Raw genomic sequence first — 13,288 nt, 5'->3', positions numbered from 1 at the left:
TTTCTTCCGCCACTTTGTTCCAATACGATGGAATTGGCTGAATCTAATTTTTTTTAATAGAACACCCTGTATAGGTTTAATTTAAAAAAATTAGCATATTAAATTCTCTCTTTACCACTAAAGCAATTCAGAGTCAAAACTTGAAAATATTCGCTCGTTTAAGAGATGCGGGGGAAAATTTAAAAAATTGCCAATTCCAGAATGACTCTATTTTATTAGTTAACAGAGACACAGAAGAATGTTTCTTTATTATTATTTCAATCAATAATCTTCCGTTTTGAAAATAATTTGCATTCCGCTTCGTCGTTATAGGTTTCTTGTTATAATAGTTCTTTGTTTTTGCCGTTAGAGGCCGTTAGTGTTAAAATTTCTTTTATCTTCATTCATTCTCTTGTTGCTAAAGTTCACGCTTTGTCCGTTTCTGCACTTAAAGCTACCCCTTCTACATTTCATTTGCCTACGAGTTGTATTTTTTCCCCGCTGTGAAATTTCTGGTTTCGCATTTCATGCAAATCGAGATGCAAATAATGTTTTCCTTTTATAGACCATTACTTTTACTGACTTTTGTCATACCGTAAGAGATATATTGTTTTTTGCTTACGCAATATTTGATGTGCCGCGCTATTCACTACCCCTTTTATCCGTTTGTTTGTGTTACATTTGTTACTTACAGATTAGGCAGAACGCGCCCTTCTGAATTCAACGACTCCTTGATATAGTTTGATTACATACTGGGTTTCAATAAGTAGGTACAATCGAATTGTAATTATTACATTTGCTTGATATTCATTTAACGATTATAGATCCGCTATTTTCTGCGGAAAACTGTTGTGACATTAATATTTTCTCTGTCTACGTGTTGATCCCCTTTTAATAAAAATTGATTTAAATTTAACTGTTGACATTGGATATCTGTACACGGTGTCTATTTTTCGAGTGCCACTATGGGGATCTCGCTTATCTTAAGAGATAGACATTTGGTTAAATGAGGGCAAAGTTGCGAATTTTCGTGTTGAATAATAATCTGAAAAGAAATTTAAAATATCTTCAATAGTTTTGAAAATATCACAAAAAAAAAGAAAATTTCTGATTTTCGTTTTTGATTTTTTCATAGTAAACTAATCGTTCTAGATTATTTAGACACTTTTTAATGGAGATTTCAAATATGGCATCCCGTTTTCAATAACTTTTAAGATGACGGAGAAACACGTGGCAACTTTAATTTTTCTTATGGGCGCCGTTTCGGATTTTGACATTTTGAGATTACGTCTTTTTTCTCTTTACGACAATATATCACACATGGTGGTTCAGTAACACATTTTTCCTAAAATTACAATTTTAATTTTCTGCGAAGAGTGCTTTAGAAAAACAAAACGTTCTTTTGTTGTGAACAAAAGGTTGACTTATTTCAAGTAGTCTAATTTACGTTTGTGCTAGTTTTATTGCTAAAATATTATTTATTCTTATGCATTTTGTTCTAATTTGAATTATAATTTTCTTGCAAAACGAAGGTTCAATTCTGTTCATATGAAAATCGAATTTTCTCAACACATCTAGTTCCCTGATGCCAATGCTGCAACCGGACATATGCATCAAACTGTCACAATAAAAGAACGTTTTGTTTTCCAAAGCACTCTTCCCGAAAAATTAAAAAGTGTCTGAATAATGTTTTTTTGCGATATTTTCAAAACTACTAAAGATATTTTTAATTTCTTTTCAGATTATTATTCAGCACGAAAATTCGCAACTTTTCCCCCATTTAACCAACTCTCTATCTCTTCAGGTAAGCGAGATCCCCATAGTGGCACTCGAAAAATGGACACCGTGTATATGTATAACAGTGTCCTATTTGCAATATTTTTGGGATCATTCATTAAATCACCCTCGATTGTGACGTCAATTATTGTTTATGTTCTATCCCTTCAAGTATTTTATTTAAATTGAGCACCCTGTATACTTCAATTTTAAAAACATAGAATTTTAAATTCTCTTTTTAACAATATAAGTAAGCTAAAGCAATTCATAATCAAAATTTAAAAATGTTCTCTCACTTATGAGATACCGGGGAACTGTTAAAAAAGTCAATTCTAGAATGACCCTATTTTATTAGTTAAAAGAAACGCAGAAAAATGTTTCTCGAACATGAATATTTCAATAATCTTCCGTTTTCCAAATAATATTTTTTTTAAACAGAACATCTTTAATTTAAAGGATAGCCTATTAAATTCTCTTTTGAATGCTAAAGAAATTCAATAGTCATTCAAAAAAATTCAAGAAAAATTTTATTTTTTGAATCACTTGAATCTTTTTTGAATTCATCTCCGGTGTGGCAAATGTTTGAAAGGAGAATGCTCTGTTAAAAAAAAACTTTTTCCCTGACCCAGTATACTTATTTTGAAAACTGCAGATTAATTCAACAAACGTTATAAAGAAACTTTTGTAATAAACCCCCCTATAGAACTAGCATTTCTCTTTTCAACACACTAGAGATAATATTCAAACGAGATTAGTGATTTAAAAAAATTAGAAAAAACATTTAAAAAATTTAAAATTTAATAAAAGGTCAAATAATTTAAAAAAATTTCAAAATTTAACATCTTCCCGTAGACCTAGAGGGATAAATCTACGGGCGGCGTTCTCTAGCTATGCCGAGCTCGCTTTCGACTTGCTCGAGATTGTAAATTTAAAAAAATACTCTAACCCTTCAAATAGCCTAAAATCCAACATTGTTTTGTGTCACACTCCGTTTAAAATCCTTAAACAATTTTGGCTGAATTTACACAGGGAAAAAATTACATTCCTCAATGTCCACACAAAAAAATTACACAATTTCATTTATTTTTTTATTTTTCAAACAAGTTAAAATAAATGAGCGAATCCTTAGGAAGTCTCCCTTAGTAATTAGTTGATAAAATATAAATTTGCAACACCTTTAATGTAATAGGTTACAATAAAATAGTTGCCTTCATTTATACAGCAATACTATAGTCGATATCCCCTTCTCGTTCAATTTCCAAATTGAACCAACTGTTGAAAAGAAAAATCCGAGGGAAAATCGATACGAATTCCTAGGCCTCGCATGATGAATTAACACCTTTGATTGGCAGTTCAAGTTTACGGTTACTCAAATAATTAGGTAAACCGATGGCAAAAGAATTGGCCACGACTAGCCAACGAAAGCGCGTCTTCCAGTGGAACAGCCATCGAGGTTCGACAAAGCTAATATAATTGGGCGGTATGTATGAAAAAGCCAATAAATAAAAAATACAATCTAAAAATGAAATCAGAGTATAAGCTTTGTGGATCCTCAAGCATTGGCGAGTATAATACTCTTGTCTTAGTAAAGAACTATACATACACATACCTATGATTTTTAATAGCATACAACAATAAAGCACAACGATATGGCCACTCGAATACTTGTTGGGTACACATTAATAAATGGGTTTCGGATTGTGATATAGGTAAAAGAAAGATAGGTAATTATACTATATTCATTTTAAGAAAGTTTTTGTCCTTCACTGTGATTGGTTAAAATACGAGTCAGTATTACGCTGAAAAATGAAACGATTGACGAATTTTGTTTCGTTAGTAGTTTCGATTGCCAACTAAACTGTCGAACTTTCATTAGCTATCAATTTCAAAGATCCACGCGTGAAATCGTTTGATTTATATTTATCTTTTTCAAATTTTGTGCCGTTATATATTTTTCCTGTAACAATAATAAAACTATTCAAAAATATACATTAGTAAACACATCAACCGTGTTTCCAAAGACGGCCAACAAAATATGAGATTCGCTACCTAGTGGTAGTAGTCATCATTTGTTCGCTATCATTACATCATTAAGAAATAGCCAATAGAAACTAAGGTATGGTTTCGTTGGTTAGCGACGCACAATAAACCTTAGTTTCTATTGGCTATTTCTTAATGATCTAATGACAGTGTAGTTAATTATTGTGAACTCACCATAAATCACTCATTTTTACTATTGGACTTGATTGAAGATTGAAAAATATAACACTATCGTAAAAGCAATATCAGATTCCAATTCTTTGCGATTCAAGAAAGGTAGTCTAGTAAGGTCTTGTCCATTTTTACTTTTGTAAAAAAATAGTTAAGTGCTCAAATTTAGCACCTTTGCCTCAGTGTAACCAACATCGTATCTCTATCCATTAATTAATATGCATTTGAGTGTGCTTGTGTAAGGACTTTAGCTATTAGTATTACAGTTCGAGTTGAGTAAAAAATTGAATATGCAAAATCCTCAGTCTGTAACTACCTCAATTTAGTGGCACCCAAACTATACATCCATCTACTCCTCTCAAAACGACCGAATCAGGTGTAAACTCAAAATTGAAAGAAGGCTCTTCGTTAATTTTGTGCGTGAGTTTATTTCCACTAAATACAGAAATAGATATCGATTCTTGATTTCGATAAGCCGTCCAGCAATTTACATTCAATGTTATTAAATTACGTATACAGCATCCAGGCGACGTTCGTTAATAATTCGCTCTAAAAAAAGGGGAGACGTAGGCGTCCTCAGCTCTTGATGTTACATAATTGCTTCGCCAACACTTGTTACTCAATCGACGAAATCAATTTATTTTCATCCCACGGACCTTTTTTCAGGGCTTCCGTTTCAGGCCATTTTGAAATTGTGAAATCATCGAGCTGGTTTTTCCAGCAGGAGTTTCGGGAAAAGGGGACGTGTCTTTTATAAAATTTATTGCGCGTTTCTTGAGCAGGTGTGTAAATATTTTAGACATCTCTGAGGAGATGAAAAAGAATTTTTCCGGATGTTTAATTTTTGAAACCCATTACGTCAAGTGATTCCGAGAGAGGTGGTGCGGCGCGATTTTTGCCTTGTCAGTAAGTCCCAAATGTATTGTCTACAGCACCTGGTGCACACAACACCTGCTCGAGTTCTTATAATACCTCGGGTTTACTTTATTGATCGAAACGTCGCGTAATAAAATATGCCGTAAAAATTAATCAGCTTGTCCCACAAGTTCAGTCGTTAAGATTCTAGGTTTCCACGGCCTTATTTAACAACCCCCGCATGCACAAATAGAAACTGGGAAAAATTAGAAAAGGCTCTTACCTTTAACAAAAAGCTGGGTGTTGACTGTTCTGCAATGGTCGGATACGCGTCGTAGATAACGCCGTTACAAAGAAACTAAAAATTAAAACGACCCGAACTGAAGTGAGTACCTACGGTACATCGCGACATTGTTAATATCAAAAACACCCAACTACGTTCATTTTCTCTATGACGTCCCAAAATGGTTTTTCCTACTGCGGCGCGCATGCGCCTTTGTTCACGTGACACGAAATCAATATGTTAGTTCACCAATGTCTTATTAGTGTTCAAAAGAAAGGATCAATATGTTTAGAAAACTATACATATACGCCTACACGGAAACTGGATTTAGTTAGAAAATATAGATATTAATCATTTACGATTTTAGTTCTTATGCAAATGTACGGTGTAAACCCCCAACGCGCCGCCTATGGTTAACGATTTTTTAAATATAAATTAAAGATGAAATAAAAGCGTAAATGAAGGCATTTCAGTTCTATGGGTTCTTGTCTTATAGGGGATTAACTTCTTCCAATGGCCAATCCCTCTGTGTTTAAAATTGCACCCTCTAATTTGTGAATGAGTCATAGGCGCCAACCTGATTAGAGAGGAGACATGATCGATGTGCATGACCTACCCTTAACAGCTCCGGCCTCCGGACCGTGTTCGCATATTTCGAATTGCGATGCAACCCCAATTTTAATAGTAATCTTGTACGTTAATTATTCTAGTAAATTAAAGGGGGATAAAATGTACTACAATAAAAGGGGAAAAATTAGTTCAAATGTCTACAAGCTAAAAAAAATATCTGCAAAACAGGACCAACGCCAACGCTACTATTTCATATACAATCAAATCGTGAACGCTTACCTTTATTATTATTTGGAAATTCTGTTGCCATTTGTGTTGTTTGAGGAAAACATAACGTTTGACAATGACAGTTAAGTAGTCCAAATATATCGATCGCCGAACACTAGCGCGTAAGTCTAAACGTGACTCCCTGTCAAGGCGCATGCGTGATTTTTTTAAAAAGTTGGCTCTTTTTTCAAAATGAACTGTCATAATATTGTTTTATTTTTCATTTGTCTATTTCTTTTATATGCCAATTATACAGGATGTTACATGACCGCATGTAAAAATAATTGGGAGATAGAGGGGGATCAAGACAAGCCCTTTATCCATATAAACCGAGGTTCCAACGTGTTTCCTTTGGGAGCTACCCTCAAAGAATTGAATTTCTTCTTTAATTTTTTTCTCAGCATTTCAGCAACCATAAGAGTTACAAAGATGGGTGGCACGTCTTTGAATGGGTTTCCCTACTTGGGGGTGCGACAAAAAAATCTGATTTCGCCGAAATTTGGTATCGGAGGTTTTTGAACATTGAGAGTCACGTTTAGACTTAGGTGAATGTCAGATGATAACAGGCGCGCGCGCTGTTGTATACATAACCTCCGCAATAATTTTGAATAATGGACAAGCAACCAAAGAAGTTGACGAAAAAGCCCGCGGAGACCATTAAATTAAAATGTGCCATCAGTAACGACGCTGCCCCGGAAATCGAAAACCCGAAAGTGTGCTTCGACGAACCGGAACTGAACACAGCCTTAAAATTCGTGAGGGAAATGGAATCGGTCGAAAACATCAGACCCAAACATCTCAAAAGTTCCACCGATCTCAAAATAGCAAAGAACCTGTTGGACGAACGGGTAACGATCACAGTAGGCTCAAAGTTGTATGCCTAACTGTAAGTTTTCAGGCGACGAAACAACTGAACCACCCGCACCATCAGAAGCTGTACAAGAATTTAATGCCACTGTGCACTAAGCGACAACCGCAAGTTTTACCTCAGATTTCGCGCGATTATCAGGTGATTAAAGATCAGGAGCCAGTCTTGAGCGATTTTTATACTCCTAAAGTCTTACCGGAGTACAGTTTCCGGGTTCCATCACAAACTGCACCCAGGAATCTTTACAGACAGTTTGATGGTTTCAAATTATACAGGACTATGAGAAATTGGAATTAATTACTTTTGTCTTTTGGAATTGACACAATACAGTGTAGTCTAGGGAGTCAAAATGTCTCGGAGGGGACCTGGAATGAGATATACTTACTTGGCAAAATTTTGTTTTTATTGTTACTTCATTTGTGTAGGTACTGCCACATTAATAATAAATTACTTACTGACATAGGTACTGGTCAGTTTGGTCCCCTTTGATCTTTTTCTGGTCCCAATTGTCAAGTGGATTATTTTCAGATATAATCTCCTATCAGGTCCCTGCACCGTGGCCTATTGCACCTTCAAGTTAGTCTCACACCCTTAGTATGTCAACATCTTTGAAGGAATCTAAAATCCTTCGGGGAGCAGCTACTTTTAGCATTCCCGGGTGCATCTTTATTCTGCCAAGGAACCTGCACCTTCCCCTGTTATATGCCCCACAGTCTATGCAGAGGAGAGAACCCTTGCAAAATGCATTACTTCGAGGCCCATATTGTAGAGGTGGCGTTCTGAACAGTATTCTTCATGCCATTCTTTCAGAATAGCTTTATTTGTTACCATTACATGTGCAATTCGACGTACAGTTTGAGGTCCTATTTCAACCAGGGACCCTTAGTACGGCAGTAGAGAGCCTAGGGTCCAAACCTTCAATTAACCGACCCCTAATCATATGTCTTCCTAAATAGGAAAGAACAGTGTAGCATACTGCACAACCCTGATTAGGGGACTTCCCAATGATAAGCAAATATCTAGCGACATTCAACATAAAATAAAAAAAATTTGAAAAAATCTTTAATGTGACAAAGCTTTTAAATCTTATTGAACGCAGCAATATCGACAGATTGAACGAAATCCTCAAATTTCTCAATTTCTTCCACCATTAAATCAACGGAGACCTTGTCGTCCTCAACAACGCTCATTATTTGCAACTTGTGGATACCATAACCGACCGGCACCAACTTAGAAGCACCCCAAACCAAACCGTCCATTTCGATAGTGCGGACACGTTTCTCCATCTCTTTCATGTCCGTCTCGTCGTCCCAAGGTTTGACATCAAGAACTATACTAGACTTGGCTATGAGTGCAGGTTTCTTCGATTTCTTATCGGCGTAAGCCTTCAGACGTTCCTCGCGTATCTTTTCCGCCTCTGCATCGTTCTCGTCGTCGGATGCAAATAGATCGACATCATCGTCATCCTCTGCCTTGCCGGGGGCGGTGGTGGGTGCCGCCGTCTTCATGGGGCAAGCGCCGCCGGGGAAGCTGGTTCGTTCAGCAGGCGCGAACGAGTTGATGTGGTTGTACCATCTTAGAGCGTGGCTGTATTTTGCGTTGGGCGCTTTTCCGAGGGATTGAAATGTCTGAATGTCCGCTTGAGTAGGTTGATATCTGCAAAAATCGTGTGTGCCTACCCTTTCGTAATTAAAGTTGCATTTATTTTACCCGCTAATGTAGCTGTGATCCTTTAAGAAATCGTCGAGGGCGGCCACTCCTTTATCAGATTTTAAGTCTCCGAATGCCATTTTCGTGATTTTTATTAATTATTTGGTACACAACCTCGGAAAGACGGCAATGCTTACGAAACTTAGCGGAAAAAGAATTTTAAGGTTAGGTTATGTCATTTGCACCAATTGTTTCCGTTTTAATTTTATATACAGTATGTGTCAAAGCTTGGCGTCACCATTTTTTCTCAGTATTTTTGAAACGCTGATAGCATTGATAGGCTATATTCTGTAAACGATTATGAACGTTGTAGTGTACATAAGCGCCAAGTTCGATGCTAATTTAGACCGTACACTACACTATTCCATGGCATCGCAGATTATTGAAAAAGATGGGGGTTTTATTTTCCCAATTTTCCGTCTTTATATGAAAAAAATTGAATACTAATACGGTTGATTAGCGTAAAAAAATTTTTTTTACAAAAAACTAATACATTTTTGCTCTAACATAATTTGGGGAGCCATGATGCGTTATACGCAAGTCACCACCCTGTATAGTAGCCAGTAACAACAAATCAAAAATTAACGCTTGTGCATGCTGTTCTGCGGCCGCCATCTTGAAATATGGTGGGCCCATTTTCATTTTCTTGACGTTTGAGCATATTGTTATCGATAACTGTTAGAGTTATGAGAAATGAAAAGATGTATTTTGTTATGTTCTGTAATTTTTGTTATTTTATATTTCTATCGGTAAGTGAAATATGGTGAAAAAAAGTGAAAATCCATTTTCCAAGATGGCGGCCATAGTGCTGATTTTGGATATGTTGTTGATAATGGGCACTATTAGTACAACACATATGTAAAGTATCCCATTTTAGGGAATTATTTCTCTTAATAACTTCCACTAATACCAAATAAAGCTGGTTACGGTTATGCCATCATTGAGAAGGTACTCATTTCGATCATTCTAACACCTTTGTTCACTTTTGGGACATTTTGTTTCAATTTTGCATTACGCATCCGTAAAGCAAAATAAGAAATCGGATTTTTTTTCGACAAAACGTTTTAATTTTGGTAGTTTACGCATAAAAGATTATCAAAAACTGTTTTTTTAATATCAGTTTTTGACATCGTAACAATTGTCAAAAAAAGCTTGTGAAGCCAGCTTTTTGGCTTGAGCTAGGAAGCTGCTCTATCATTAATTTGGCACCTGGTTTTAAAAATGGCAGACTTCGATTAAGCGTTTCAAGTATCAAAAAACAAATGACTTTTTTCAACGTTTATTTCATGGAACAAATGAATTATAAAATAATAATACATTAACGTTCGTTAATCAAACATTGAGTTACTTTAAATAGTGTATTCAGGCAGTAGGGCCTAACAAAATCACAAACACCTAACCGCTAAAGCTTTAGTTGTAACGCCGTGCTGTAAACATTTAAGCATCTTTAGTTTGAATGTACTTAATTAAGTCGACAACCCTGTTGGAGTAGCCGCATTCGTTATCGTACCAGGAGATGAGCTTGACAAAGTTTGGTGTCAATTGGATACCGGCCGATGCGTCGAAGATTGAGGAGTGTACGTCCCCAATGAAGTCGGAGGAGACAACTTCTTCATCGGTGTATCCTAAGATACCCTTCAAAGGTCCTTGGGAAGCGGCCTTGACCTTTGCCTTGATTTCATCGTAAGTTGCCGCCTTGCCTAGACGAACGGTCAAGTCGACGACCGAAACGTTGGGAACTGGCACACGGAAAGCCATACCGGTCAGCTTTCCGTTGAGGGCTGGAATAACTTTTCCTACTGCCTTGGCAGCACCGGTCGACGCGGGGATGATGTTTTGGCCGGCACCACGTCCGTCGCGCCATAATTTTCCTGAGGGTCCGTCGACGGTCTTCTGTGTGGCTGTAACTGCATGTACTGTGGTCATTAAACCTTCCACGATTTCGAAGTTATCGTGGATGACTTTAGCGAGTGGGGCCAAACAGTTGGTGGTGCAGGAAGCATTTGAGATGACCTAAGAGAAAACCGTGAGTGCGTAAACTTCGCACATGTCGATATTACCTTGTAGCTGGGATCGTAAGCGTCAAGGTTGACACCGACGACGAACATAGGTGCATCAGCAGAGGGGGCGGAGATAATGACTTTCTTTGCACCACCTTCCAAGTGGGCAGATGCCTTCTCGATGGTTGTGAAAACACCGGTGGACTCTACAACGTACTCTGCTCCGGCTTTACCCCATGGAATGGTTTTTGGATCGCGTTCTTGGAAAACGGCAATCTTCTGTCCGTTAACTACCAGACATCCTTCTGCGGCATGTACGTCACCCTTGTAACGTCCGTGAGTCGAATCGTATTTGAAGAGGTAGACCATGTAGTCGAGCCCGATGAAGGGATCGTTGACGGCGACCACCTGGGCGCCCTTCTCGACGGCGGCGCGAAGGACAAGACGGCCGATACGTCCGAATCCGTTTATTCCAATCTTCGACATGCTGATACAATCTATGATGAAGTAATGCCATTATCACTTGGAACTTGTCACAAGGTCAATAAGGTCAAAATTATCAGATACAATTTGATCATAATGTTCCTGGCAATTACAAATAAAAGGCGAGATTAATTGCGAAAAGATCGCCGGTTTAATGAAGCGTGGATAATTACGATAATTAAATGAGCTAGGCTTAAGGCTATTCTAATTGCTAAGGTCAATCGCTTTTGAACAAAGTCGATCGTAGATCGGAACTTACCTACTTTTTTTAATGGAAGAAAAAACGAAGACGACCAACAGGAGCGGCTGCCACGATTGAAGTGTCCTTTGAAGGGCAAATTATTCTTGGAATCGATCGATCACATGGACCTCTTCAGAGTAGCGGAACGGCGCAGGCGCGGTTATGTATTTTTAAATTAAATTGTGACGGGAGGCAACTAATTATACACATATGTACCACGGGAGGTCTATCGCTGCACTTCTACCGTAACATTTTCGGATACCGCCGACGTTATTATAGGAATTTATAAACAACATTCAAAATTTATTTTGGGCAGTCGTGGCTGAATGAGGCAAGCTAGGCTGAGCCTCACCTCGAAAGTTCCAGCTTTTTAAACCACAACAGCAGGATTGTGTTGTACGAAAGCGTAGAACGGACAAGGTAGTTCAAATTATGTAATCCCGAGATATAAGTCGGGATTATACTTAATCTCGAGAAATAAGTCGGGATTATTATAAGTCGGGATTTTTAGTTCGAATTTGAAACGCTTCAGTCTAAATACGTCACAAACCTACAACCAATCACGTAGAAGTGAGCCAGCAACCTTGTATAGGGTGCGGCAGGGAAACTTGCTGATCTGAATGTGGCGCCAATGTGGTCAGAAAAGGATAGGGAGAGCCCCATTCGAAAGAGGGCGCCCTGAATTTTTGTGACAGCTTAAGTCAGTTGTCATCATGCGTTGGACAAAGGTGGAGCGTGCGTTCGCCATCGAGGCCTACTTCTCCAACGGCCTTTCGGTGATCGCCACCCAACGTGCCTTCCGAACTCAAATTAATATTCATCCCGCGGGTCCCCTTCCTGGCCGGCAATCAATCGTTTCGTGGGTGCGTGCATTCAGGCAAAGTGGCAGTGTGGTAAAAAAAAAGGGCCTGGAGGTCGACGGACTGCCAGAACCCCAGAAAATGTTGAGATTTTTTCTATGGGGATATCTCAAATCCATTGTTTACAATGACAAACCACGAACCCTGCAACACCTGAAGGACAACATTCGCCAAACCATCGCCAATATTCCCGTCGATATGCTCGAAAGAGTGGAGCGAAACTTCCATACGTGGGTCGATCAGTGTATCGCTAATGAGGGCCGCCATTTGCTGATGTCATTTTTAAAACGAATTAAAAGAAAAATTCAGGATTTGTACAATACGTTAAAAAAGAATTAAATCAATATGTGAAATACTTTTTCTTTTATTGACCTTTCAAATCAGCAAGTTTCCCTGCCGCACCCTGTACGAGAGTGACGTTTTAAGAGGCATGTTTAACTGCATCTAACGCGAAAGTAAACGACAAGTGCCTGTGACAGGTGACGCAAGTTACAAATGACATTCTCCTATAGTATTGCCAATTCTTTATGTCATCCGAATGGTTCTAGGAGCTGACTGGTCGGGCTTATTATGTCACAGAGCCCGCCACAATCATATCGTTTTGAATAAACCCTTAAAACCGCACATGTTCATAATTTTTTTGCTAATCAATCTCTATTTTTAAATAAAGTTTTACTGTCCAAAAAAATGTTTTATGGTTTCAGCTCGGCTTATTAAATTAGAACTACGGAATTCAACTATACTGTAAACCCCCATTGCCGAAAATGTATTTTGCCATGTTATTTCCCAATGTCCCGCCCGCCGTTAACTTGCCACACTGTATGTTTACGTCACAGTGGTGTAGCGGATAGGTTCAATCCGGTTTTTGAAGATCCGGGTAAAATATGCGGCATAAACGTCGAAACTTCAAATCAACTCTGTAGTTCAGTCCCCCTTTGTCCCAGCCTTGAAAAACACTTCCCTGAACAGACGGCGGATTGCGCCGTGAATACGGTCAGCGGATCGTTTCGCTTTATTTCCCATTTCTACTAGGTAAATCACTTTATTTTGGTAATATATACAGTCTGTTTCAAATTAAGTCGGCATTATTGCTTTGTTAATAGAAAGTTAGAAAGACGGTTAAATTACCGAAATTGTGTATTTATTTCTAATGAATCTAAATATGTAAAAAAACAACATCCCATT

At 37.9% G+C, this 13,288-nt stretch overlaps 4 protein-coding genes across 16 annotated transcripts in view; 1 reads left to right on the top strand and 3 right to left on the bottom strand.

Annotated features, from left to right (window-relative positions):
• Positions 1-6,068, bottom strand: part of LOC116178982 (kinesin-like protein unc-104) — a 28,773-nt gene extending 22,705 nt beyond the window's left edge. For 11 of the 12 annotated variants that reach the window (XM_031498653.1, XM_031498657.1, XM_031498658.1 and 8 more), the window contains exon 1: positions 5,954-6,068. The gene's annotated coding sequence lies outside the window, so the exon portion shown is untranslated. Of the gene's footprint in view, positions 1-5,104; positions 5,295-5,953 lie in introns of those variants that run through there. The other variant, XM_031498654.1, reaches the window with a different exon arrangement.
• A 448-nt stretch (positions 6,069-6,516) lies between these two features.
• LOC116179000 lies at positions 6,517-7,965 on the top strand. Its single transcript, XM_031498693.1, has 2 exons — positions 6,517-6,789; positions 6,840-7,965. The coding sequence occupies exons 1-2, from the start codon at positions 6,553-6,555 to the stop codon at positions 7,104-7,106; spliced, it is 504 nt and encodes a 167-aa protein (XP_031354553.1). The 5' UTR covers positions 6,517-6,552; the 3' UTR covers positions 7,107-7,965.
• On the bottom strand, positions 7,855-8,684 carry LOC116178999 (elongation factor 1-beta'-like). Its single transcript, XM_031498692.1, has 2 exons — positions 8,520-8,684; positions 7,855-8,465 (listed from the first exon to the last, which is right to left on the bottom strand). Exons 1-2 carry the CDS (start codon positions 8,597-8,599, stop codon positions 7,889-7,891), a joined length of 657 nt encoding a protein of 218 aa, XP_031354552.1. The 5' UTR covers positions 8,600-8,684; the 3' UTR covers positions 7,855-7,888.
• A 1,101-nt stretch (positions 8,685-9,785) lies between these two features.
• Positions 9,786-11,407, bottom strand: LOC116178996 (glyceraldehyde-3-phosphate dehydrogenase 1-like). Of its 2 annotated transcripts, none has more exons than XM_031498683.1 (3): positions 11,262-11,407; positions 10,580-11,016; positions 9,786-10,532 (listed from the first exon to the last, which is right to left on the bottom strand). In XM_031498683.1, exons 2-3 carry the CDS (start codon positions 11,003-11,005, stop codon positions 9,957-9,959), a joined length of 1,002 nt encoding a protein of 333 aa, XP_031354543.1. In that variant the 5' UTR covers positions 11,006-11,016; positions 11,262-11,407; the 3' UTR covers positions 9,786-9,956. The 2 variants fall into 2 exon arrangements, with proteins under 2 accessions (XP_031354543.1, XP_031354544.1); XM_031498684.1 differs by having other exon boundaries at positions 11,266-11,400.
• Positions 11,408-13,288: the final 1,881 nt, after the last annotated feature.

Source organism: Photinus pyralis, unplaced genomic scaffold (genome assembly GCF_008802855.1).
Source record: "Photinus pyralis isolate 1611_PpyrPB1 unplaced genomic scaffold, Ppyr1.3 Ppyr1.4_LG8, whole genome shotgun sequence".
In the NCBI taxonomy this organism is placed as follows: Eukaryota; Metazoa; Arthropoda; class Insecta; order Coleoptera; family Lampyridae; genus Photinus; species Photinus pyralis.
The sequence above is the reverse complement of the archived record's forward strand: the minus strand, read 5'-3'. Positions and strand labels throughout refer to the sequence as shown.

Excerpts from the sequence above, each read along its gene's own strand:
- LOC116178996 (XM_031498683.1), bottom strand. The coding sequence starts at position 11,005 with ATGTCGAAGATTGGAATAAACGGATTCGGACGTATCGGCCGTCTTGTC. Across the intron at positions 10,533-10,579 it reads CTTACGATCCCAGCTACAAG|GTCATCTCAAATGCTTCCTG; the intron begins GTAATATCGACA and ends GTTTTCTCTTAG.
- LOC116178999 (XM_031498692.1), bottom strand. The coding sequence starts at position 8,599 with ATGGCATTCGGAGACTTAAAATCTGATAAAGGAGTGGCCGCCCTCGAC. Across the intron at positions 8,466-8,519 it reads GATCACAGCTACATTAGCGG|ATATCAACCTACTCAAGCGG; the intron begins GTAAAATAAATG and ends CGATTTTTGCAG.
- LOC116179000 (XM_031498693.1), top strand. The coding sequence starts at position 6,553 with ATGGACAAGCAACCAAAGAAGTTGACGAAAAAGCCCGCGGAGACCATT. Across the intron at positions 6,790-6,839 it reads AGAACCTGTTGGACGAACGG|GCGACGAAACAACTGAACCA; the intron begins GTAACGATCACA and ends GTAAGTTTTCAG.